The sequence below is a fragment of the Callospermophilus lateralis genome, chromosome 5 (genome assembly GCF_048772815.1).
Source record: "Callospermophilus lateralis isolate mCalLat2 chromosome 5, mCalLat2.hap1, whole genome shotgun sequence".
Taxonomy (NCBI): domain Eukaryota; kingdom Metazoa; phylum Chordata; class Mammalia; order Rodentia; family Sciuridae; genus Callospermophilus; species Callospermophilus lateralis.
Window position 1 is genome coordinate 160,404,564 of NC_135309.1, and position 27,191 is coordinate 160,431,754.

At 43.7% G+C, this 27,191-nt stretch overlaps 1 protein-coding gene across 1 annotated transcript; it reads left to right on the plus strand.

Moving 5' to 3' along the window:
- Positions 1-306: 306 nt before the first annotated feature.
- Positions 307-26,615, plus strand: Nsun2 (NOP2/Sun RNA methyltransferase 2). The gene is made up of 19 exons (XM_076857486.1): positions 307-590; positions 706-863; positions 1,382-1,486; positions 4,971-5,076; positions 7,604-7,675; positions 8,473-8,557; positions 9,912-10,104; positions 10,506-10,580; positions 11,693-11,823; positions 15,447-15,520; positions 15,995-16,125; positions 16,526-16,622; positions 19,160-19,341; positions 19,618-19,710; positions 20,117-20,252; positions 20,923-21,003; positions 21,213-21,351; positions 22,923-22,962; positions 25,643-26,615. The coding sequence occupies exons 1-19, from the start codon at positions 495-497 to the stop codon at positions 25,923-25,925; spliced, it is 2,277 nt and encodes a 758-aa protein (XP_076713601.1). The 5' UTR covers positions 307-494; the 3' UTR covers positions 25,926-26,615.
- The last annotated feature ends 576 nt before the right edge of the window (positions 26,616-27,191 follow it).

Genomic DNA, 27,191 nt, shown 5'->3' on the forward strand with positions numbered 1-27,191 from the left:
CCACGCCCTCCCGCCCGCGCACTCCGACGGCCCCGGCCCACACCACTGGAGCAGCGCCCTGGCCCTCGCGAAACCCCGCCCATACAGCCGGCCGCGCCCCCACGCGACCGGAGCCCCGCCCCCGCGCTCAGAGCCCTCCTCTCCACGCCTACTCCAGTGCTGCCGGAGCGCCCTCCACCGGGTCCCGCATTGCTCTGCGCACGCGCCGTTCCCAGGCGGTCCGCGGAGATGCCTGCGCTTGGGAGAGAGCGGCGTGCTTCGCATAAAGACGTCTTTGGAGTTCCTCTCAAGAGCCTCTCTGCCCTGCGGCGTGCTGCGTTTCTCTCGCGCTCGTTTTCCGGGAGGACGGGTGGTGGCGCTTTGGGCACATTTCTTGATGACCCCTGAAAGGACCAGGCCCACCCTCACGGGGGCCTTGGGCACAGGCCGGAAGTCCTGAGCGTCACGGCCTGGCGGGCCGGTGTCTTCGCGCAGCGTGCGCGGCCGCGTGGGCCATGGGGCGGCGGGCGCGGGGTCGGCGGCTCCAGCAGCAACAGCGCCCGGAGGGCGTGGAGGACGGCGCCGAGGGCGGCGGGAAGCGCAGCGAGGCGGTAGGAGCCGGGCGCGGTGGGCCGGGCGCCGCCCGGGCCTCCCGACCCCCGGGCCCGCGGGCGCCGGCGAGGGGAGGCTCCTTGCGCCCTGCTTAGACTCCCGTTTGCTCCCCAGGGCTGGGAAGGAGGGTACCCCGAGATCGTCAAGGAGAACAAGCTGTTCGAGCACTACTACCAGGAGCTCAAGATCGTGCCCGAGGGCGAGTGGGACCAGTTCATGGGCGCACTCCGGGAACCCCTCCCGGCCACTTTGAGAATTACTGGCTATAAGAGGTAGGGCTGCCGGCAGGTCCAGGCCTAGGGGTTCCTCCGGGGAATGTTGGAGCGCCGGAGAGCTGCCTCTTTCCGGCCGTTTGCATTCAGGAAATATTGACCAGGGGCTCAGGGGGTCAGTGAAATAGGTATAGGTCAAGGAGGCATTGCAGGTGGTGGCCAGAGGGAAAGGTGAAAAAGGAGCCCGAGAAAGGTTTGGTGAGGAATCGGTAAGCTGAGGATCCTGCCTTTGCAGCAAGAGAAAATATGACATTGAATTTGCCTGATATAGCTAGGTGTTTATTTCCAATCACTGTAGTTAAGAGCTTTCTAAGATGAGATGCAAGTAAAAATAAGCCGCAAGTAATAAATGCAAGGAAGGCATTTAGTGACTCATAAATATTGTTCATAAATTTTTAAGGAATGTGGTGCAAAGGCAGTGGCTGAGGAACATCTTCTCTCCATGCAGTTGGTTTCAGTTTTAAAACACATGAAGTATTAAAGACTGCAATGTATGAAGCTTGCTTGTTTTTTAATAGCCATGCAAAAGAAATTCTCCATTGCTTGAAGAACAAGTATTTCAAGGAATTGGAAGACCTGGAGGTGGATGGTCAGAAAGTTGAAGTTCCACAGCCACTAAGTTGGTAAGTACCATAAGGTTTAGTCATGTTGGATAATTCTTTGAGATTTTAATTTTTGTCCCCTGAATGTATCTCTTGGCAGTGCATTTGCTGTTATCATGAAAAGTGACTTTGTGGACATCCTGGTGCTCTTTGAGCGCGTCTCACCACAGAACATTGGTATGCACGTGTTCACAAATGACTTGCAGTTTTCTGTTTCAGTCACTAACTTCACTTCATTTGTTTTAGTAGGTCCAGTATCTTTTCTTCCTTGATGTGGTTTGTTTCCATTTACAGCCTTGTTTTCTCACCTCAGAATTATTGCAAAGTGGCTACACCACATTCGTTCAGAAAAAAGACAGACTCAGTCTGACAGAAGGTTACCATGGCCTGTGGTGGATCATGTCCCACCCCAGCCCAGACTTCACCTGCAGAGCTGGTCTGCAGCACTTTTTCTCCCAGTGCCCCTGCAGTGCCTTCTTTACTTGCAGGGGAGGGGAGTCTAGGTTACCTGTTCTGGTTTCAGTTGTGTGAAGAGGATCTCCTGTTCCCACAGCACAGCCTGTCTTGTGAAATGTCTGGAATACTTGAACACAATCTGGAGATGCCCAGCCCTGGGTTAACTTACAAAAGTTGTCAAAGCAGATTGTGATTATTCTGTATTTAAGGTTGAGTTTGAGGTATTGAGAATTCCCACCAAGAAAACCACAAACATTTTAAGTAATTGCTGCATGAGGATGAATTTAACAGGTGTTTTCTGGCAACTTTTGAGACTTTGAGTGTTGAAGTGGGGTAGTGGTGGTGGTGTTTGGTACTGGGGATTGAACCCAGAGGAGGCACTTTGCCATTGAGCCACATCCCATGCCCTCTATTTTTTTTTTTTTTTTTTTTTTTTTTGAGTCTCAGGGTCTCACTAAGTTGCTTAGGTCCCTTGCTAAATTGCTGAGGCTGGCCTCAAACTTTAGATCCTCCTCCCGAGTTATTGGGATTACTGGCATGTACCACTGTGCCTGGCTTTAGTAATCATATACCGGCGTCAGGTTTCATTGGTCATGGAGCTGGAGCGTAGCTTTGCTTGCTTTTCTTTCTCTAGCCATTTGGATTTTCAGTGTTGGTACCACATATGTGCAGCCAAGATCAAAATGAAATGTCACCATCATAGAGTACATTTCTGCAATACAAAAATCAATGTTTTTTTTATTTTTGATAAAAATTTTAGTCAGATTTTCAGTTAAAAATTGAAGAGTATAGTGCAGGTTGATGACTCAGATTTTGGACTGCTGTTGGTGGTCACTAATGTCAGTGGAAAAGAAAGATGTTTTTCAGCTACCGTGGTTATGGCTTTGCTTAGTAAGGTGGCCTTCATGGTATCCAGTTTTTCTCCTCTTGAAGATTTCTCTTTCCTTGATTTGAAGATGTAATTGATGGTAATGACTCTTATGCATTTCTTCAAATGGAGACTGGCGTTTTTAGTTGTGCATGGATTTGCCACTTCATAGAATCACCTGAAAACATTTGTTCCTTAAGCCTATGTCTAGGAGTGCAGGGATGGGGTACAGGAGGTTTTGAAGATAACAGCATTTTTGTCTTATCTTGGCAGTTAGGGTGGTTAAGCTTGCCTCCATAGGGACAGGTGTGCTCTTGGGGCCAATCATTGTGGTCATTCTGCTGCAGGTTCCAACAAACTGAGAAACTGTGGGTTGTAAATAAATTTTGCTGTTTTTTATTGTTCTCTGCAAGCCACAGTCAAACTTGTTTTTTTCAGCTCTTTTGACATTCAACAGCCCCTTTCTCACTTTGTTGAACATCATATATAGGAAAAGGCAGTTCCGATGCCTCCAAGAAAGGCACTGCGCTTGTCTGTAGTTGAGTGAGAGTCATTCTGTCTCCCATACAGTGTTTTGAATTTTAAGGCCTAAGTTTATTTCTCTCAATTAATCAGTTTCAAATTAGTCACATGTATTTATGTTTGCCAGATGTTTCATTTTCATTTTTTTGGTTGCCGCTCTGACTGCAGTTTGATGTACAGAACCACTGTGACCCTGCATTGTTAATTGAGCACATTATTATTACACCTCAGACCTAGAGCCACAGTGAGATTTATTGCCGCATGACATGTTATGCATGGCTTGACATTAGATTGAGTGTGGTACTTACTGTGTTACCTCAGCATACTCATTTGTGTAGTTGTAGATTAGGGGCTAAGTGCAGGTCAAATTTAAAAAGCATATCTTTTCATATCAGTGATGTCATTATTTTTAGAAAGTACAGATATATTCACAGAATTGGCAGGAGATGCTTTATTCTTAGATCGGTGTGATTTACAGTGAACCTAGGAATTTAAGTTAATGCCTTGTTGCTGGGGGTTGGTGAAAAAAATGGTTTTTGGTATATTAAACATTTTAGCACATAATTTAATTATTTTGTTTTCTAAATAATAAAAATCAATTCACAATAGCTAGGGTATGGAACCAATCTAGGTGTTCCTCAATAGATGAATGGATAAAGAAAATGTGGTATATATACTTAATGGAATATTACTTAGCTGTAAAGAAGAGTGAGTGGTTGGAGTTGGAAAATATCATGCTAAGCGAAATAAGCCAGTCCCACAAAACCAAAGACCAAATGTTTTCTCTAATATGCTAATTTACAATAATGTGAGGGACACTAGAGAAGAATAGCATTACCTTAGATTAGATGGAGGGAATGTGGGGGTAGGAATGATAGTAGAATGAAGCATTATATTATTACTTTATGTATATATGTGACTTCATGACTAATATGATTCTACAACACGTACACTCAGAAAAGTGAGGAATTATATCCCATCTATGTACGATACGTCAAAGTACATAAATGCCTTTTACTGTCATGTATAACTAACTAAAACAAATTTTAAAAAAATTAAAAAGAAAATCATATTTTTAAAAAGACCTAATCAGGGCTAGGGATGTGGCTCAGAGGTATAGATTTTACCTAGCATAGACAAAGCCCTGTGTTTAATTCTCCATACTGCAAAAATAAAAAAATAAATAAGTAAATAAAAAATAAAAGCTTAACGTATGTCAAACGTTCAGCAGTCAGACCAGACCTATTGTATTGTGTCTTAATTCTGTTGTTACCTGTACTCCTTTAAGAAATTCATCCTCCTTGTGCCTTCTTCCCGCCAACCTCCTTACTGTCGTTAACTCACAACTATGAGGAGCAGGAGTGGAAAAGGCTTCAAGAGTTGTCTTTGTCATTGTAATTTTATAGTAGCATCATACACATGTTTCTCACACCACGCACAGTGCACCACTTTCTTACAGGGCTGTGGTCTCCTTAAACACTCCTCATGCCCAATGACATTAGTGAGTGTTCCCAAGTGCATTTGAGAGAGCAGGTGGATGTGAATGAGCAAGTAAAACCAACTGGGAGCGTCCTTTGGCCTGTGGTCTGTAGAAGAAAGCGGTTGTCAGGAAAGCACGTCAGTGTGTAGTCCACAGCTGTTTACTTTCTTTTCATTCAGGTATCCTGAAGAACTTGCCTGGCACACAAATTTAAGTCGGAAAATCTTGAGAAAGTCTCCACAGTTGGAAAGGTTTCATCAGTTCCTGGTTAGCGAAACCGAATCTGTAAGTAGGTCTCTCTGGATTGTTGGTTTCCTTAAAGCATTCAATGCAGAAATGTATCATGGTCAGATTTGTATTGTACTTGACACTGGGAGCCATAGGTAGATAGTGTGCACGGTAAGGACACCCATAAGTGTGTGTCCAGCTTTGGTTTCTGACCTTTCCCTAACATGGATTGTTGATTATGAAATTTAGTAAGGATGTGAGTCAAAGGTGTCCTTTCAATCTATTGTCTCCTCTTCTTGTGGGTTTGTAAAACTTGGACAAAGGTAGTATCACATATGAGACCACTGCTTAATCCACTACCAGCACGTTCTACTTTCCTGTTGTAGACGTAAAATAATAGGTTTGGGGGGCCATATTAGTAGAGTATAGGGTTTATTTTATTTTTTGTACCAGGAATTGAATCCAGGGATGTGTAAACACTCAGCCACATCCCCAGCCCTTTTTATGTTTTTAATTTTGAAACGGGGTCTTGCGAAGTTGTTGAGGCTGGCTTTGAACTAGTGATCCTTTTGCCTCAGCCTCTCAAATTCTTGGGACTACACCATCACACCTGACAAATGTGTGACAAAAGGATTTTTTTTTTAAAAAAAAAAAACCAAAACCTGTTTTTTGTTAAAAATAAGACTTGATCTCACTGTTAATCATCTCTATTGTCTCTTCCCACACAGAGTTCCTATACTTTTGCCAGAAAGTATAAACACCTGGGTACAGCTTTGGTTTTCATGAGATGTTCTTCTCAGTTTTTTTGCTGCTGCACATTTCCTTCAACTCAGTTCACTTAATGACTGATTTTCTTAAGAATCAACTGTTCCCAATAGAATGGTTTTCCCTCATGCCGTAGTTAAATGAGTACCCATATAGTTTGCATAAACTTTGCTATTTCCTTTTTATTGGTTTGAAATTTCTTAGTTTCACATGTAAAGTCAGGGCCCAGGTTTCCTCTTTTCCAGTCTACTTCTTTTTGACCAGGTCAGCGTGCATGCATCACCAGGTTATGTTTCTTTCTTTTTCACTATGAGCTTATGGAAATATTGTGCTTTCCAAGTCTCTTCCCTGAAGCCTTAACCAATTGGGATGCCAGTCACCTCGTTCAGTTCTTACTTCAACTTGATTCTTAGCCATTTTCTACTAATGTGATCTTTCTGTACACTGTTAAACTGGACTTACGTTTGCCTGGCTTTTCCTCCCTGAGTATTCCTTCCTGAATATTAACGAAGACTAAGTGCTACTACATACACCTTCATCAGCTTTTAATCTAGAGGGTAAATCCAATAAGGATAAGCAAAACTGTTGTGAAACAGTTGTATACTGTTCAGGTGTGCACTAAAAAGGTGAATAGAGCAGAAGCTTTGTCGGGATCACTGTGTTACATGGGGTAAGTTTTGAGCTGCCAGGTTTTGGCAGCTCTGGGAGGTGGAGGAGATAGGAAGTCAGCGTGGCAACTGGTAAGGACCCTGTTGAGTGTTCTGATCAGGAGCCAGTGTGATGAGAGCTCTCAAAATAAACATTGGTACCCTCTAGGATATTCAGAGCTGGCTGCAGAACCTCTTCAGGGTGTTTGTGATTCAAGTGACTAAGTGCTGGATGTCTGTAGTCAAGGGCCTTGATGTCCCCATTCTACTTAATGCTTTATTTGAAAACTTGGATAGAAACAGAAGGCAGGCTTATCAGAACTCCAGAGTAACCCAAAAGCTTGGCATCGGTATGTCTAGTGAGTAAATCAAGATTCAGAGAGTCTCCACAGACTCACTGCTGGTCATAAACCCGGAGTGAAAGCTGCAGGTACAAGCCTAAGAGTAGGCTCTGACTGCTGGATTCCTGGGTGTAAGGTGAGTGGTGGCTGCTGGCCTGTAGTCCAGGCACAGAGGCAGGAGTCGTGTGCAACAGGCGCCACCTCAGCTGGCAGAGCTTCCAGGCTGTTCGTCTGGTGGAGGCAGTGCTGACCTGCAAGCAGCAGGACTGTATCTGAACATCATCCACCTGTCACGTGCCCCCTTGAGAAGGTGTGAGGACTGCAGTTAGTGAGGAATTTTGGATATTGGTTGTCCAAAGAATGAAGAGGAGAGCAGTGTCTTTGAAAGGCAGTTGAGAGGAATAGAAAATTGACATGGATAGTTACTAAAAATAGCAGGATCAAAAAATAGAGGTTAGACTTTAGTCAAGAAGGAAGACTTGCCTGACAGAATGTTCTGTCCTGTGCAAATTCGGTGGGTACTTGCAGTTTTGCATAGCAGGTCCACCTTTGAGAGCTGCTCAGCCAACCCCCTTGTGCTTTCTGAAGAACAGGAGTTGGGCTGTAATAAAATTTAGTATTACACCTGAATTTCTAATATTCATCCTTAATTAGCCATCAGTAGCCACTTATCTACAAGTATAAAAATCTGTTCTCATTTAATATCCTGTGTAATGGTGTAATTTCTTTTCTGTGTAAAATTGCATGATCTTTTCCTGTTGCATTTGATACAATGCCCAGTGTTGAAACTCTTGCCATTTTTATCATGGTTGCGGATTTTTCTCCCCCAAGGGAAACATCAGCCGACAGGAAGCCGTCAGCATGATCCCACCGCTGCTACTTAATGTTCAGCCACATCATAAGGTATGTACCTGAACAGATGGGGCCAGTAGCTCATTGCATTGTCATGCCTGTTTGTTTTGTTGAAAATATGTAATCTTATTTTTTTTTTCCACTTTGGATAGAGAATGGCATGTATTTTAGGATTTTTATACTTTTACGTCCTATTTAATTTGCACAAGTCAGATAACTATTTTCCCCCTTTTAAAAATTTAGTAAGTACTGTAAGACTGAGGAATGCTCAAGAAGTGGAAGCTAGTATCAGAGTAGCGCTAGTACCCCTTTATTTACTATACAGATTATCTTCAGTGATCTTGATTAGTCAAGTCACATTGAAAATCACAGTGAGCTCATAGGCCAAACATTGTCCAGTACTCTTGGTATAAATTAATTCCTTTTATCACCCACACAATCCTGTGAAGGAAGATGCGGTCACTATCTGTTTTCCCAGATGAAGCAAAGAAAGGAGGAAGAAACCAAGTAGTCTGGCCCAGGGTTACAGAGACCAGTGATTGGACTGAGGTTTGAGTCCAGGATGTTCTCTACTGTAGATTGTACTCTAATGATTCTTGCTGTTCATCTTTAATTAATTGGTTTCTGGTGCCATTCTGTTCCTGTCTGGAATTGGTGGGGAGATGGTCGTCAGGCATTAGCTATTATGGGATTTCTATAAGTAACATAGGACATGCTGTAGATTCATTCCATTAAAAAAGTGTGTTCTTGAATTAGAAATCAGAATGCTAGAATAACGAAATTTGTTTTAAATTAAATGTAAAATATTTGATTTTTTTGAAATCAACCATAATTTTCTTGCTCAACAGATCTTAGATATGTGTGCAGCACCTGGATCAAAGACCACGCAGTTGATTGAAATGCTGCATGCTGACATGAGTGTTCCCTTTCCAGGTACTCACTGGGCTTGTTTAGAAGGGGTAGGAGCTACCTTGGTTCATAGCTGAGGAAGAGACCTAGCATTGCCTGCTTGCTGGACCTTGAAATCTTTCTGACACACAGCTGAGTTTTCTATTAAGTGAAGGTGGAGCTGAGCATTTTTGAACAGTATCCTCAAGAGTTCGCAATCCCACACATTCATGATTTGGAGGGTGCTTTTTTAGGATTGTATGAGTTTTCTATAAAAGCAATAGTGTCTTTGATTAGGCCTATGTGGTTTGAAATTTCAATGGTACCATTTCCCCATTATCAGTTGACTCACATCATGTGAGTGACTGTGAGGTGTGGTCAGAGCTGCTGCCAGGCTCTCTAGGTACAGATACTCCACTTTTTACTGGCAAATTGTGTGGCAGTTTTAGACGTCACATTTGGAAACTGAATGTCAGTGCTCACCTTGCAGGAGTACTGTAAGACTGAGGAATGCTCGAGAAGTGGAAGCTGGTATCAGAGTAGCGCTAGTACCCCTTTACCCCAGGGTTCTTTATAGAAGCACAAGACAGAACACTTTCCATAGAGCTTGTTAAGCCACCTTAGTCTCTGGCTCCGTCCTTTTGAGACAACTGCTCCAGTTTGGTTTACTGTGTATATATGGTGTTTTCTTAAGCCTTCTTATATTGTTGAGAGGTTTTTGTTAAGAAGTCTTATTAACTTCACTGATTTTGTTTTCTCCAAATCAGTCATAAAGAGCCTTGGTTGTGCCGGTAGGAGCAGTTTCTCCTCTTTGTATTATTGATGTTTTGCATATCATATTTTAAACAATGATCCTGATGATAAATGTTATTGAGCATATTTGTCCTTTTGCTGGAGGCATGAAAGGAATCAGATATGAAGGGAGGCAGCTTGCAGTAAACTTCCAGGCAGTGTTTCTTAGCTTGGTTGACCAGTTGGGTGCCTCCGGACAGTTTATGCATTCAAATGTTAATACCCTACTCCAGGAGCCCATTCATCCATCTATCAAAGCCCTGTGCAATGTTTTAACACCTGACGGGTGGTTCCTATACTTCTCTCCTCATCTTCCTTTGTAATTAATAGTTGCTTATCACAGAAAAGACATTGTTGGCATACTAATTGGTACAAAGTGAATAATTTTTGAACAAATTAATCTTGAGAGTTTGAAATTTCATGGGTCCATAAAATCCATGCAGAACCACTTGGCTTCTTTTTTGGGACCCCCTTAATGCTGTTAGAAAGTCTTGACCTCAGGTCTTAGGTTGACACATCGCCGCCTCTCGATTGCCAACAATGTGTTTCAGTGAATAATTCAACTTCTGCTGTATCTCACCTGACAACTGCAATTTTATGTTCACAGAGGGATTTGTGATTGCTAATGATGTGGACAACAAACGCTGCTATCTGCTTGTTCATCAAGCCAAAAGGTTGAGCAGTCCCTGCATCATGGTGGTCAACCATGACGCATCCAGCATACCTAGACTCACCATAGATGTGGATGGAAGGAAAGAGGTTCTCTTCTATGACCGGGTTCTGTGTGATGTCCCTTGTAGGTAGGTATGTTATTAAGAGGGCAGAAAGCCCATATATAAAAGTCCAAACAAATCCCAAATACTTCTGGTTCTAAGCATTTCATTTAAGGGTTACCCAGCCTGTATTTCTCCCAGATGGAAGCAAAGGAATTGCTCTAGGAGTTGAATGAGGTTTCTTGTTCTAGTCTGTTACTTCCTTTTTGGATTAAAAATTGAAGTATAATGAGAAAGTATAATGCTTTTAGAGTGTCCCTAAAACAGACATGGAAAGTTGGTTGTGCTGGTAAGAACCAATTAGATTGTTTTCTAATTGGTTTTCGAAGTAATGCCTGTTGTGTTAACCATCTTGAGTACACATGCCATTACACTTCAGTCATTGATTAATCTATGCAGTATCAAGCTCTTAAATATCTTCTTTCCAGCGGAGATGGCACTATGAGAAAAAACATTGATGTTTGGAAGAAGTGGACCACCTTAAACAGCTTGCAGCTGCATGGGTTAGTAAGCTGGTACCTAGTTGCCCTCAGTGACATGTGAAATGATGTGGCTGAGCACCCAGGACTTGAGTACAGAGTTCAGCTTTGGCAAGTGAGATTTCATACTGCCTCGTGAGAGTTTGCTTATGTGTCAGAAGTTGGACTTATTTAAAACCTTTCAAGGGTAGCTGAAAGTTGTGTGTATTTCAGATACACATGTATTAAAGACCATTTTTATAACATTTTTCCAGAACATTTCAAACGTGCGTTTTTCCTTGAATGACATTTTCCATCTTCGTGGTCTTCCCATCTTTTTTCTCTGTGTTGTTTTTTCATGTTGAATTATTAGTTTGCTTAATGTTGTGACATTTTAGAAATAGGAAAATACTTAACTTGGAAAAATCTTAAGTAAAAAGATAATTTCAAACTGAAATGATAACTCTGTTCTACATAGGGATTTTTAAATACCTGTTTTAAACAGCTTAGATTGTACTTTTAACATGAAAAATCACACATTTTTAAACAGAACTGTGGATGATCTAATGAAAATTCACCACAAATGACTTTAGTAGGTAGTTTTTTTTCTCTACCAAATACTTATTGGCATTTTGTGTGTGTGTGAAATGGAAGCAAGTATTTGGATAAGAGTCAATGAAAGGACAGTTTCTACATTGGAAAAGCACATATTTCTTCAAATGTGGAGGCTTTTTAATAGTGAAATTCACCTGTTATTTTCAATTCCAGTATTAGCTTTGTGCTTTGCTTACTGACATGGTGGGAAAGGTTCATAAAATAGAAAAAACATAAATAGGTGCCCTTTTTTTTTTTTTTTTTTTTTTTTTGGATCAACACAAACAGCACATGTAAGTTTATACTGATAAACTTAAAATGTTCTTTATTTGGGGGGGAGGGTTGTTCACTTTTTTTTTCCTTTTTCTTTTTTTATTTTTTTGTGATGCTGTAGATGAAACCTAGGGCCTCATGCATGCTAGGCAAGTGCTGTACAATTGAGCTTCACCCCCAGCCCCTTTTTAAAATTATAACTATGTCGTAAAAATCTATAACTGACATAATAAATGTGTGCTTACAATATCTGATATTCAGTCTTATGGTGACCTGATGTCAACCTTTAGCTTACAGCTACGGATTGCCACCCGAGGGGCTGAGCAGCTGGCAGAGGGTGGGAGGATGGTGTACTCCACATGCTCACTGAACCCCATCGAGGATGAAGCAGTCATAGCCTCTCTGTTGGAAAAAAGTGAAGGTATCCAATTGAGGTTTTTTGGTTTTTTGTTTTGTTTTGTTTTTGCTATAGTTTATGTTCTGTAGATCTCTTCCTGGGCATTTGTTTATATCTGTAACCTATAACCATGACTCCTAAAGTGACATGTTTCAGTTAAAACACTTCCTTAATGAATTTGTCATATGTTGTGAAATACGGGACTTCAAAACAAACAGCTTTTCTCATTTTTGTGTAAACTGGAAAATTGTTAGATCCTAACCAAACTGATTCATTTTTTAAAAAAATTTTATTGTGGTGACATACACAGAACATAAAGTTTGTCATGTTCACCATTTGTAAGTGCATGTTATTGTGCGGCAATATTCACCATTATCTCTAGAATTCTTCATCTTGCAAAGCCAACTCTGGGCCCGTTAGTAAGGCCCCTCTCTCACCCTAGCAGCCACCATTCTGATATCTGTCTGTGGCAGTTTTTCTGCTCTCGCTACCTCATAGAAGTAGAGTCATATGTTTGTCTTTCTGTAGCTGACTTCTGTACCTAACACAGCACCCAATGCTCATCTGTGTTGTAGTCAGAACTACATTCCTTTTTAAAGCCAAGTAGTAATTTATATACAGACCACATTTTGTTTACCTGTTTGTCTGCGGGTGGATACTTGGATTTCTTCCACCTTTTGGATGTTGTGAACATGGTATATAAATACCTCTTAGAGACCCTGGCCTCAGTTTTTTTAGGCCTTCAGCTGGATGGTAATATTTTTCCTGAGGACCCCTCCATATTGTTTTCTATAGAATGACATCATTTTGCATTCACTTTCCCTATCATATTTTCTTAATACCAAATAGTAAGAAGATTCAAACTTGTCATGTTTTCAGAATAGAAAGCTAACAGTTTCCTACACTCCCAGGTATGAAGCAAGTGGAACTGTAAGTGACAAGTGTTTCTAAGGCAGCGTCCACTACTTGGCTTTCATTTGGTTGGGTTCATCTCATCTGTGGTGCTGGTCTGTTTGTGCACTTTAGACTAGGATTTAATATGGCGTGTTTATTTTGTTTTTTTATATATTGTCCTTGGAAAAAAGATTTCCGAACCATGATTTTTGCATGGTCACACCATGTTTGGGGTAGTACTTTGCTTCAGAAGGTATGTGAAAAGGACTGTGGGGAATATAATTAGTAGTTTCACTATTATAGAATCAGACTTCTAAGCATTTTGGGTCAGGTGTCAGAAGTCTTAACCTGCTTGGATTTACACCGCTTTAGCCAGGACTCTTGGAAAAATGAGAGTCTAGGTTGTTTGATAACACAAACTCTCACATGTCCTTTGCCGTGGTCTGGTCCCAGATCTCTGAGAAGAAAAGGATGGACCGTGCTTTCCCTGGTGGCATGCTTAGCTGCTGTTTGCCCCTTAAGCCTGAGGGCTGGTTTCTTTGTGCAAGGGTTCTCGAATGCTTCTTTTGCTGGTGCCTTTGTGTAAAAATGACTTTCTCTGGTTTCTTTGTGAACGTTTTCTCAACTTGGAATGGGTGGTCGTGTCCCCATCCTGTGCTGCTTGATGTAAAGTTTTTGTAGATTCTTTTTAACTATTTGGTGTTTTCTGCAAAGTCTCTTGTTGCCTGAGTACTTCGGGTCATTACGGTTATTCTTTTTTCTGCTTTAAGCTCATGGCTAAGACCAACAGCCAGGACCCCTGATTACAGGAGAAGAAAGCTCTTGCAGCAGCGAGTCTGCTTCACTCCCAGAGGTGGCATTCTTTACATGCAGTACTTGTTGTTGCACTCCTGTCCGCATGTCTTATAAGATTGTCCCCTCTCAGGACCAACCTGCCTGCTCCATAGCTGCTGTTTTAGAGGGGCAGGTTCTCACCTGAGCACCACATGCTCTGACATCATTCATTTCCAATGCGCCAGCCTTTGCAGGAGCAGCCTAGGTGAGAGAGTGTTCTCTGAAAGTAGAGTTTCAGTTTGGCTCTTCCCACAGGTCTCTCTCTGCGGCACAGCTTCATTCTTCTGCAAACCCAGGGGTGTGTGCCTTCATCCACATTTAAGAATCATTAGCTCTCCAGGGTCCTGGGGCAGATATTGTGGTGGGGCAGGGAGTTGGCTTCTGCCTCCTTGGAGGACTTTTCAGAGAGCAGTCAGTGCTGTTGGCCCAGTTCATTTTATGTTTGGAGAGTTTCTTATGGGGCGGGGGGGCGGATATGTGTGTGTGTGTTTGTGTGTGAATTCTTAGAGTAACTTGATTGATTTTTGCAATATTTTCTTCTAATCTTTACTGTGTTGAAGAGTTTGGATTATGTATATTAAATTTTATACTGTGGTGTTTTTTACTTACCTGATATGTAGTCCGAGTTTTTCTTCTTGTTAGCAAAGGTCTGAACAGATTTGTTGCAGCTTGTTGTGGGTCACTTGAGTGTCCTGTTCTATAGGTGTTTCTTATTGGGAAAGTGAGTTTCCCACATGCACCTGTCTGATAGTAATTGTTGCATGTGGTTGTCTTCAGTCCACACTCGGGTGCTTGGCCTTAATCCTCTGCCAGAGGTGCTGCACAGAGATAGGGCTTCCTCTGAGAGAGCAGAGCTTCAATCTTAGTGGTCACTGGTGTCTTGACTGGAGGTGTCTGTTCCCCAGCCGACAGTGCTCAAAGCTTTTGCTGGAAGAAGGCAGCCAGGACTATGTAGACTACAAATAGTGGGTCAGTGTTGGCAGCTCCTAACCTTCTTGCTGGCTGGAGGTCACCCTGAGGTCCATCATGGGGCCTCAGGACAGGATTCAGTTCAGGAAAGCGGTTTTTTAGTGCCTGTGTGATTATTGAGAGTTTTAAACTTTAACGGAAGAATGTTCAGAAATGAAGGAAGTCAGTAAGGTACTTACATAACATTTCTCATTGACACACATCCACCTTGGGAATTCTTTTACTTTATTGGGTTTTTCTCTTCTTTGAAGCTGGAAAATCTACACTGGTGATCTGTGCCTACTAACTGGTTTAAATCGTTTCCCAAAAGGGCCCACATTACAGATTCTTGTAATGTCACTCTTATAAACACTTAATGCCAGAGTGTATGTTCACAGTTGTCCCTTTATTGTTAACATTGGGGTGACTGTGTCCTGATTGGCAATTTTAGAAAATTTACTTTGATCTAAAACTGTTTAAAAAAATTTCCACAGTTCATTTAAGAGTTTCTCTTTGGCTCTGGGGTATGTTTTAGATATAACAACATGAAGACCCCGGTCATCTGACTGGTGTGTAGCTGTAAGAAGAGGGAATAATGAATTTTAGCTCCTTTGGGTACTGGTTGCTGCTCAGAGGGGTTAGCCTTGCTTTCATATACACAACTTTGTTGCGCTGTATGCATCTGTTTTAAGTGTTCAATTAAATGATTTTCAGCAAGCTTACCAAGTTGAGTACCCCTCACCAGTTTTAGACCCTCTTTGCTATCACAAAAGGTTCCTTATGCTCATTAACATGCATTCCCTGCTCCACCTCAGCCCATAGCTGCTGCTAATCTACTTTGTCAGTGAATTTTCTTTTCCTGGACATTACCTATAAATGGAGTCATAATGGCATATGATCTTTTGTGTCTGGCTTCTTTCACTGGGCATAATGTGCCTTGCATTTTTGGAAACTTTTTTCTTTCTGTGAAGGTGCTCTTGAACTCGCTGATGTGTCTGCTGAGTTGCCAGGGCTGAAGTGGATGCCGGGCGTTACACAGTGGAAGGTAATCCTGCTACAAGGACCATGTTTGGGTAATGTGAAGAATCCTACATCTCGTTATGTGGTTTAGTATCAGTTAATCATTTAATGACAAATGGTATTATCTGTGTTTCTTTCTCTGGCAGTGCAAAAGTTTTCTTGCCTTTATTTATTATACAGAAACCTTTGTCATCATCCCCATAAGTACAGCTTTGCTTTTATTTGATGGTCTGGAATTCAAGCTTTGTTTTCAATGTGAAATAATTTCACTTTACAGTTTTAGGTCAGAAACATTCAGGCTTGTTTTAAAAATAAAAAGAAACCTGTGTGGAAAATGGTTCTTTTGTGGTGGTGGTTTTGTTTCTGGCTTTGCAAACGTCCAGTCTTTGGACAGACTGAGTTGCTTTGGGCCGGGGGGGGGGGGTGGGCATTTCCCTGCACCTGGGGTTTTCTTAGCATTGGTTGTGCTTTTAGTCTAGAAAGCTGCCCTCTCTTGCAGGTTATGACCAGGGATGGGCAGTGGTTTGCGGATTGGGCCGATGTTCCCCACAGCAGGCATACCCAGATTCGACCTACCATGTTCCCACCAAAGGAACCGGAGAAGTTAGAGGCGATGCACTTGGAGCGGTGGTAGGTGTGTGGGCTCCAGGTCTTGGAGAAGAGGGGTGTGCTTTCCTGGAGAGCCGTGAGGTTGGCAGGAGGGTTGGAGGCAAGCCGGTGATGTTGCTGTGAGGCCTGGCTACAGTGTGGCCATCCTCACATAGGAACTTTCTAGCAAGCAAGGTGTTCCTAGTGTCTCTTGGCTGTGGTATGGAGCATTTATAAATAGCAGCATTGATTGAACTGCAGTGTTAAGTTTTCCCTTGGAAACTTCCTGTGCTCTTAAAGATTGCATTTTGGCCATTACGAGGATGGGCTGTGAGTGTTTGCAGTTAAGACATGAATTTTCTGTTATATCATCTTTATTTTAATACTAAAGAGAACGAATTTTGAATCAATCATAAAACTTGAATTTTCTGTGTTTTTTTAGCCTTAGAATATTACCACATCATCAAAATACTGGAGGGTTCTTTGTGGCAGTATTAGTGAAAAAATCTTCCATGCCATGGAATAAACGTCAACCAAAGGTAAGGGCTTTTTTCCAAAAAGCATGATAGGACATTTGATCTTTTTGTACATTTAGGACAAAAAGTAACAGGAGTCCAGTGCCAGAAGTGTAGAGGCAAAGGGGAAGTTAGGGGGAGGCAGGGGCATTGGAGTTAAGAGGGTCTGAACCTGCACAAGGAGAATTCATTTCAATTTTGAGTTTTCCAAAAAGCAGATGTTTCTCCCTGGAGATAGATAGTGGAAAAGGCTATTTGGGGGGAACACATTGCTTCTACATCCTAAATGAATGTATTTAATAACAGTTGAAAAGACAAAACATGAAGGCTGCCTTATGGTCCCAAACCTGAAGCCCCTGGGTTCTGCTCTAGCACCCCAGCCCACTGCCTGTCTGTGGCACTTGTTTCACCACAAGGCGTCTCACTGACTGTGAGGAATTGTGGAGGCTTCATCCCGCCCTGGAGACACAGCCTAGCCTGTTTGTAAGAGTCCTCATTGCCTTCTGGTACCCTTAACAAGGAGGCCGGGAGGCAGGTGGGGTTAGAAGGCGACCCCCCCTCATCTCCACCCGTGGTGCCATTTGACATATGCTGTTCCTATCTTTGTTTTACAAGTTATCTCGTAAGTCAGCTTTCCATGTATAGAACAAGGCCTGGAATCAGGGTAAAAATGAGTGTTTCTTTAAGACCCATGCTTGAAAATTAGGACAGACAATGCTTAGCCTTTGGAGAAGCAGGAAGTGTTTTCTCTAGGGGCCCCCATATTCCTGGGCACGTGTTCCAGGGCACCTTTTCTGATTCAGCCTCGTCTGGGATCTTAATGCTGGGGTGTCCCAACTCCCATTTCCGAGGTAGAGCCCCTGCATGTTTAGAGCTGTGCTTCTAATAGAAATGTACCAGTCACATGTGTAATCTATTTTCTAATAGCCACATTTTAAAAAGTCAAAGTTAATTTTACTAATGTATTTTATTTGTCCCTGTATATTTAAAATGTTAATTTTGAGTAACCAGTATAGGAAATTATTATTGAGAAAACTTTTCAGTCTTCCATACTATGTTTTAACAATAACACATATTTTGTTATTTGCTTGTTTGTTGATAGGATTAAACCCAGGACTCACGCTAAGTACATGCTCTACCACTGAGTTACATGCCAGCCCTGGTAGCATGTTTTAGGCGTAATGATTCATGTGACTTGCACTAGTATATTTTACGTGGTCAGTATATTCTCAACTGGCTAGTGGCTTTCAAACTTCCCAGCTGAGGCTCGGAGCCTGCTTGAGTTCATGGTTTAGATTTACTTGCGTTAAGGGCTGCCTTCATGTCTTTGTCACGTACTTGGGTTTTGACTTTGACTTTATTTAGCCTGACATGATTACTGTCTTGCATTTTAGAACATCTCAGTGTTACTGGCTCAGGTAAATGTTAACACTGCTCTTCCATTTCTGCCGTTTCATCTGTTCCTTACTCAATTCAGCAGTAGTTTTGCTGGCCAGCATAGTGTGTGCTGTCTGGTGATGAGGTGGGGTCTTAGAATCTAGTTGGAGTCACCTCCTGGAATTCATACCAGCTATCTGTATTTCTAGGGCGGTGGAAGGTTGTGGAACAGAGGAAGCACTGTGGAGACAGGCCATCTGAAATGGGCCAAGAGACAGAAGGCACTTTTCAAGATTTGGACAGACAGCTCTGTCCAGGGCATGGGGTTGGTTTCATGCTTTTCATGCTGAAATGGAAGGTGCTCTGAGAGGCAGTGCCGAGCTGTTTTAAAAGCTTGGACTCAGGCCTGAGTCGAGTCTTGGCTCCTCTGCTTAATAGCTTTGTGACCCTGGGGAAATAAAACTAGTCTGCCTAAAAGTATCCTAATTTGTAAACTTACTTCACAAGGATCAAAAGGATACATATTTTTTAAATCTTTTTTTTTTTTTTTCCCCTGAGTGCTGAGCATTGAACCAGGGCCCTGTGCCTGCTAGGCAAGTGCTCTCCCATTGAGCTATGCCCAAGCCCTAGAAGAGTTTAGTATAAGTGAAACGTTTTGTTGATACTCAACCAAATTTAAATTATACTATTGCCTTAAATCGGCAATGTGTTTCTTATCAGGTGTCTCCTAGACCCTAAGGTGTGTGCTCTACCTAATTCCAGATGCCCTGGAAACTCTTCACCTCTCTCTCTTGCTTCCCTTCTTTATGTGCTTATCTTTTTGTGCCTGCCTAGTAGTTCAGGAATTGTGTTTGACTCATCTTGTGCTTCACTGTGCCTTGCATGAGCTGATGCACAGGAAGCATTTATAATTGAGAAGGAACTAGTTCTTCAGGCCTGGCAGGCCCTACCGAGGATCAGGAAGTGTGTGCTCCTTAGGAGACCAGCTTAAACCCTGAGGGCATATTGCCTCTGAATTCCATTTATAACAGCAGACAGGTCAAAAGCTTTAGAGAAACTTTTTTTTTAACAGTGCTGTTAAAATTACAGCAGATTGATTTTGTGAACTTGACAACTTTTATTTTCTTGAAGCAGTGAAAAGTTTACATATCTTTATATAAAAACAAATTTATTCCCTACAACAGGTACAGGGTAAATCTGTAGAGACCAGAGAAGCCACACAGTTGAGCACTGCAACTCCCACAGAGGGGAAACCTGTGGATGCCTTAGAGCCAGAAAGTCAGCTGGTCACTGGAACTGGTGACTCAGAGATAACAACACCCGAGAATTTAGAGAATAATGAAAATAAGAAAGATGGCGTGTGTGGGTGAGTTATTCTGTGATCCTGATCATTTGGTGCCTTTACAGTCTTCTAAGGAGTTGTTGGGCCCAGGGCCTTTCCTGTGGGGACTTTGTACAGGTGGGGTGTAAGAACATTGCACACAGAGGCCTTAGTTTAGTGGGCATGCACCATGATTCCTGGGATCCATTGGGCAGCTAGAAGCCTTCCACCTCTGCCTTCAGCCTTCATCTAAGGAACTCTGTGCTTTTGGTTACTGTGCGGGGTACCCATTCATTTATCTCATCCTTATTTTCTTCTTAGTCCTCCTCCGTCAAAGAAAATGAAGTTATTTGGATTTAAAGAGGATCCATTTGTGTTCATTCCTGAAGATGACCCATTGTTTCCACCTATTGAGTAAGGATTAATTCAGCCTGTTTAATTCTTCTTTTGCTTCATGTGATAAATGCACCCCTGCTCACGTGTGCACTCAGCACAGCAGCATTCACTAGATGGTCACTCCACTGCCTTTTGGAAAACTGGTCCTTTGCATATCTGTAAAAATCTCTTGAGAGGCTCCTGTGTAGTGCAGGTGTCTCATGTCCCTGTCACTGGAGTAGCACTTGAAGGAGAGAAGCTACCCTTGTTAATTTAGGACCCTGACCATGTGCCTCAAGTACTGTCTGGCAGTTCTAGGTGAAGGTAGATAAGTTTAGCAGTAGAAGTCCGGAGCAGAGCTTGGATGCTCTTAACCCACACTCCAGTTGTGGAAGCTGAACGCTGTTGGGGAGAGTAAGATGTAACGATTTTATTTTTGTTAAAGGAAATTTTATGCTTTGGATCCATCATTTCCAAGAATGAATTTGCTAACTCGAACTACAGAAGGGAAGAAAAGGCAACTCTACATGGTCTCTAAGGAGCTGAGGAATGTGCTGCTGAACAACAGCGAAAGGATGAAGGTAAAAACCGCGCAGGCTTGTGACTGTGATTCAGGGTGTGCAAGATCTTGGCACTTGCTCTGCCCATGTGCAGAGTGGCTGAGGCCCCTGCACTTGGCCTGTGATTTCTGAGCTGGTGGCAGGCACAAGTCTGGATCCCTACTGTATCCTCCTGGAGCTGGTCCTCTGGGTGGGTGGGTGAGGGCATGGAAGCTCTGGCTGTGCTCAGGCGGGCCCTTGTACTTTGTCCTGTTGAACATTTTCTTTATATTGGCCATTTGTAGACCTTCTGTCATTTCCTTTCCTGCTTTTGAGTCTCACAGGTCACACATTTTTTATAGCAGTGTTAAGACCTGATCTGCCTTGTGCATGCTCCTCTCCAGGTGGTTCTGCTAGGTTGTCAAAGACTACGTGCTGTGACAGTTCCTTGCTTTAAATGGCCATCAGAATGCATGCTAACCTATTCTTGCGTTTCCAAAATACCCAGTTTTAATCTCTAATTATTTGTCATGAGCCAATGACACAGGCCATTTGCATCTGTTGGTGGGTTCTTGAAAACCCATTGTGGTGAGGCCCATTCCCCTCCCTGGAGCTGCTCACATACAGCTCACCACCTCATAGTAGAGGGGAATGTTTTGATTATCCTGATTTTTGTTTGTGTGTTTCATGAATACATATTTTTTTCTTACAGGTTATTAACACAGGGATAAAAGTCTGGTGTCGAAATAACAGTGGTGAAGAATTTGATTGTGCCTTCCGGTTGGCACAGGAGGTAATTCTAGGCAAAGCATTTGGGGATGAGGTTGGGTGCTGGCCAGGTAACAGGGTCTGAATGACTTGCGTTTACCACCTGTTGTTGGACCTTGGTGGTTGTCAAGCTCCTCTAGGGCTTGGGCTTCCTCCTGTGGGGCACACCATACACAGGTCTGTGAGCAGGTGATGATGTCATGGATTGCATCATGGTGATCTGTCTTCCCACAGGGAATATATACATTGTATCCATTTATTAATTCAAGAATTATTACGATATCAATGGAAGATGTGAAGACGTTGTTGACCCAAGAAAATCCATTTTTTAGAAAACTCAGCAATGAGACATACAGTCAAGCCAAGGACCTGAGTAAGTGATTTGGATGACATAGAGGCACAACTTGGGTTGTCTCTATAAGAATGAAAAAAATGTATATATACAGGTGTTTCTTCTTTTTTTGGCATATTTCTCAACCACATATTTCAGGGTACGCTTCCATATCTGCTTTATTATACCCTCAGATTTATCCAGTTGTGGATAAACACAAAACCTTTTCACTTGTCATATGTGAAGATCAGGAGTTCAAAGCCAGCCTTAGAAACTTAGCAAGGCCCTAAGCAACTTAGTAAGACCCTGTCTCTAAGTAAAACATTAAAAAAAAGACTGGGAATGTGACTTAGTGGTTAAATGCCTCTGGGTTCAATCCCTGGTATCAAAACAACAAAAAGTTTTTGACTTAGTGGTTAAGAGTTCTAGGTAATTTGGAGCTCGCTTTAAGGATGTAGGAGGATGTGTGTGGTTTCTGTGCAGATTATGAGCCATTTTTTATGGAGGCCTTAGTGTCCTGGCATTCTGGTCCCTGCTGGGGTCCTAGAACCCATCATCAGCATAGACTAGAGGACTGTGCATCACAGTACTCTCTACTGACTATGTCAGTTTCCGGAGGGCTTTGGAGAAATCTGGCATCTCCAAATGTTAAAGATCAAAGGCATCTTTAGGAGTGCTGTTCTGTTCACCTGTCCCTGGTCAAGCCCCTGGTACAGCCCAGAACCCACAGGAGTCTGTGGGCATGGGGGCTGGCCTCTGGAGCAAGCCCTCGGGGCAGCTTGCTGAGCTCAGGAGTCCTAGACCATACCACCAACCAGCACTCATCAGCAGGTAGCCATGGGGACAGGCTCTGGTCCTTGAGTTCCCCTGTGTTGTAAGGCACATAGGACCAGCTAATGGGGTATCTGGTTCACCTGGTATCTTTGCCAACCTTGTTAAAGCGAAATACTGCCGTCTGGCTAGCAGGCCATTGCTCTGCTAACCCACCAGGATAGGTTTTTGGTTACATTTTCCTCTTATATTTCATAAACTTCCACTTCAGGTCCTTCTTTGGGGCATTTTCTCCAAGGCATAAAAATAATTTTGGCAAGGTCTTCTAATTCTGTTTTCCTTTGTTTTCATTGGGCCTCTGTCCCCTTGTCCTTGCTGTGTTCTCAACGCAGCTGTATTATATTCAGAAGGGCTTCTCCATCCAGATTCCTTTTTTTAAAGATTATAAATATTTTGCTTTAATTAGTCATACTTGATAGTAGAATGCATTTTGACATTATACTATATGGAGTATAACTTCTCATTCTTCTGGTTGGACATGAATTAGAATTACATTGGCCATGTAATTATACATGCACATAGGATCCCATTTAGATTCTTTTTTGTTTGTTTTGATTGTTGATAGACCTTTATTTTTTATGTGGTACTGAGAATCAAACCCAGTGCCTCACACATGCCAGGCAAGTGCGCTACCATTGAGCCCCAGCCCCATCCACTCCATCTAGATTCTTAGTCAAGAGAGGATTTTTTGCTATTTCCTCAAAACAGCGTAATGTAGAAGCACAATCAGTTGTGTCCACTGACTCGGGCACTTGGCAAACTTAGGTCTCTTTCTCTTCCAGCAAAAGGAAGTGTCGTGCTGAAGTATGAGCCGGATTCTGCGTAAGTCAGCGCACCCCATTGCCATTGGTTGTGCTGCGTTCTCTCAGGCGAGGGAAACCTTGAGGGGTGGTGGGAACCTCGGGGCCCTTGAAAGCCTTTTAAGAATGTTACTCCGAAGGTAAGACTATGAAAACCTCAGAACTGAAATACTGTCTTTGTAGATTACCATGAGGATACTTCTTTGTAGGACAGTCGGCTGGGAGGCAGGTGTGATATGTTCATGTTTGTGGAGAACAAAATACGTAACACTTTCCAGGCATTAGGAATTGATTTGACTTCTGAAATCAAACTGGAAAACTGGAGTGTTGCACAGTGTTGCACAGTGAGATCAGGTTGTTGGTTCAGCTGGGGTGTGGTCCCCATCACACTTAGGTGTGGTTCCAAGGCTAGTTAAGACAGGCTGAGCCTGCTGTTGCTCACTTCTAGGTTGTCCAGTGCTTGTACCTGCTCATCCTGGAGCCTCACGGGGATCCCTGGAGGTATAGGTCCCAGTATCGGCGGCAGCTGCCAGATGAGGAAACTGGGGTGAAGAGTTAGGTGGCTTCCTCCTAAGTGGTAGCATCTCAGCCTCACTTCTAGCACTGCTTCTTTGTAAAATAGAGGACCACTTCCAAGAGAAGGAATACGGTGGGGCCCAGGGCTGAGTTGATTTGGGGAGTGGCTGTGAAGAGCCATTGTGTAGTTTTCTGTGAGTTCTGAGGGGCAAGGAGAAACCTTTGCAGCCCAGATGTGAGGCAGGAGCAGACTGGAGAGCTGTGTGGGTGGGGCTCAGCCACAAGGAGGGAGGGGGAGAGGATGGATATACAGCTAAGACCTGAGCCCCTTGCAGGGCCTGAGGTGTCGTGTGTTCCCAGGTTTCAGACTGACTGCTGTCTGAGGTGTGCTCTGTAGGGAAAAGGAGGTCTTGATGTGGGAGTTAAGGAGTAAAAGGGAAGACTGTAGCGTGGGTGAAAAACAGATGAGCTGGGTGGCAGAGGCAGGTGACTAGGGATTAGATGCCAGGAGCACTGCAGGTGGCCCTGCCTGATGTGAGGTGGGTAGAGTATGGGCAGTGAAAGGGCAGGAGCACGTGGAGATCACAGCTGAGCATTTCTTATCTCCAGGACTGGAAACAAGGGGTGCACTTAACACAAGACTCATTTTGAGGTGCTTGAATGGACATGGAAATGGACTTTAGGATAGGCTCCTAGGTAGAGGTTTTAGAATTAAGGGGAAAGAAGGCTCCAGGTCTCATGAGCGTACAGCCCTCTTCCAAGTCCTGGCACTTGTTGAGATAACTTAGGCTTTAGAGGAGCTGGGTTTTTAGGAGAGTAGTCAGTAAAGATGGGAGTAGTCAGGGAGGCAGGAGCAAAGCCACAAGTGAGGACATTGTAGGTGCCAGAGTCACATCGGGTATCCCTGCAATTTGCCAAGGTGGTCTGTGATACCTGATGGCACTAGGTGGATGGGTGCCACGGACAGTTGGGGAAGGGGCAGAGGAGTGCAGCGCTGATGTGGGCAGCTAGTGGTCTGCTGTGTGTAATGGGAAGGGTTTTGTGGACTCGGGAGAAGATGTAAAAAGGAGGACTGTTAGGTGTGCTCATAGGCAAGCCTGGGAAACAGAGCACGGCCCACCAGCATGTTTTGAATGAGGCAGTTTTCTTACAGTTTGAATCAAGACCCAGAAATGTGTTTTTTTAAAAATAGCGGTGACATCTGGCCCTGGTTGGAAAACATTGAGGTATTCTAAGACTTTCCACACATAAATACTAGTTTCCACACAGGTAAATGACAGCTTCAGAAATTATTAGGTTTTGTTTGTTTGCTGTTTTTGTGGTTAAGAAGACGGGGGTTGGGGAACTTTTTGCATTTTTCTTGGTTGTTGTCAACTTACTGTCTGTGCTTTATACCAGGAAAAATGGGAAGGGGTTGATGTGGTTCTTAACTCTTTTTAGTGGTTTCCTGCTTCCTGTTTGGGTCCTTCTCCTCACCTATTTGTTTTAAAAATTCAGTCAAAGCCCTCTGCATCTCCTCCTCAGCCTGTGTTTAAACATGGCCTTCGGGAGCCTACCCCGTGGATGCCTACAACCCTGGCTGGGGGGCAGTTGTCTGGGTCAAGGAGGGAGGGGGCAAGGTGCCCAGTAGCAAGAGTGGGGACTGCGAGGTGGGACTAGCAGGCCTGGGGAGGTGGTAACACAACAGAACTGTGCAGTGTGCCATGGGGCTCAGGTCATGATGTGCTCACCAGAGACCACGTCACGTGAAGCCTGGAGTGGGAAAGAACATGCACCCTGGTCCCTGGCTGGGTTCTGCCACTCCTGAGTCACCCAGCCTCTGAGGCCCAAAGCTTGTTCACTGACTCCACCATGAGGTGGGCAGGAGGGCTCCAGGGGAGAGGCCTCTTCCTCACCGCAGTGTGCTGGCCCAGGGGGAGCGTGTTCAAGGCAGGGGAGGGGTGTAGATCTCCAGCACAGAGTTAGCATGCAGCCTGCAGAGGTGGGGCCATCCCATTGCCTGCTTAGGTGAGCTGCTTCAGGATGAGGAGGAGGAAGTGATTTCCTGATCCTTCTTCAAGAAGACCTGCCGTAGTACCAGACACAATGTCCTTCCAGCACCTTGAGGGTGTAGTGTGCATGCTAATGTCTCTTTGGATGCAGTTATGAACACAGCTGATGTTACATGCAGCTGTCTTCTTCTGTAGGAATCCAGATGCCCTGCAGTGCCCCATTGTGCTGTGTGGCTGGCGGGGAAAGGCCTCCATTCGAACTTTCGTGCCCAAGAATGAACGACTCCATTACCTCAGGATGATGGGGCTGGAGGTGTCTGGAGAAAAGAAGAAAGAGGGGGTTGCTCTCACCGAAGACAGCACAGCCACCACTGAACTGCCGGAGGATGGGCTGGGTGAGGAGTTGGGAGCAGAGGAGGCAGGCCTTCCGGATGCCACCCCGGGCTGTGACCCCACAGCGCCTGATCCACCCCGATGAGGACACCCCACAGCGCCCGATCCACCGCAATGAGCTATTAATGATGATGCATATATCATCAAGGGCCGGTCTCCGTTGGCCCTTGGTGACAAACTAAATTAAGAATGTCTTCTGAGCTGTAAAGTATATATTTTTAAAAACTGAAAACTGATGGGAAGATCGATGGAGCAGTCTGGGAGGATTGGTACTGCTTCTGGGTGGAGCCCGTGAGAAAGTGTGTTAGCTCCCCTCCTAGTCGCTTGTCTGTCATGGTGACATGCTTTCACCTTTAAGCCATCCTCCTCTCAAGAAAGTTGCCCCTATAGGATGTTCTGGTCCCTTTTCTTAGACCTATATTGGTCTTAAGGTCCAGTCTCTTAAGTTATTTATAGGAAGAATTTATAGCTCCTTATAAAGTCTTGGGAACGTCCCTTGGCTTCCTAGCAGTGTTGAGTTGCACATGGGCAATGTGGAGAGGATGTGCAGTGGGGTTGTTATCTGGACTCAGATGACTTCTGTGCCTTTGTAATAAAAGGTGAATATAACTTTTCAGAGTAAGTACTCTGTTGTGAACTGGGATACTAATTATGGGGCCTTTACGTGCTTTTATTCAGTTTTTATTTCTAAATGGGGTTGGGGTCTTTTTTTATTTTAAATGAGGTTGGGAACCCTTGAGATGTTTAAATAAAGAGCTATTAATGATGATGCATATATGCGGGTGACTCGATTTTTGCCCTTCTGGGCAGAAAAACTTATTTTTGGCTAACGGAAATGTTGGACTCAAAACCCTCTCGTCTTACCCGGTGAAAGAAATGTTCAGGTGCAGACTGTTGTGAAGTTGTCAGTGTCTTCTGAGCCACCTTGCCATGGCTTTACTCCTCACTGTTCCAGCTCAGCAAGAAGCCAGGGTCATGAGGGCGAGGCCCCAGGAGGGCCTTACAGGGAACCTGTCACTGATGCTGGGTGGACAGGAGCCTGTTTGAAATGGCTGCACTTGCTGATGGGTGCTGGGGGTGGGAGACTTAACTTAACTTAACTTAACAAGACTCAGCAGAAAGACTTGTCACCTGCCTCAGCAGTTGCCAGCAGTCTTCCTTTATCAGCATCTGTCCCTGTCTCACTTCACTGTCCTCCTCCCATAGAGGTAACCTCACACCAAGAGAGGACCACTCTTCAGTGCCAATAACTTGGCCGTTTGACCCCAGTCTCTTATGGAAGTTTAAACCAGCCACACATCTCACTCGACTGATGCATCTTCTGAATATCTCCTTTGAAATACTTTCAAAC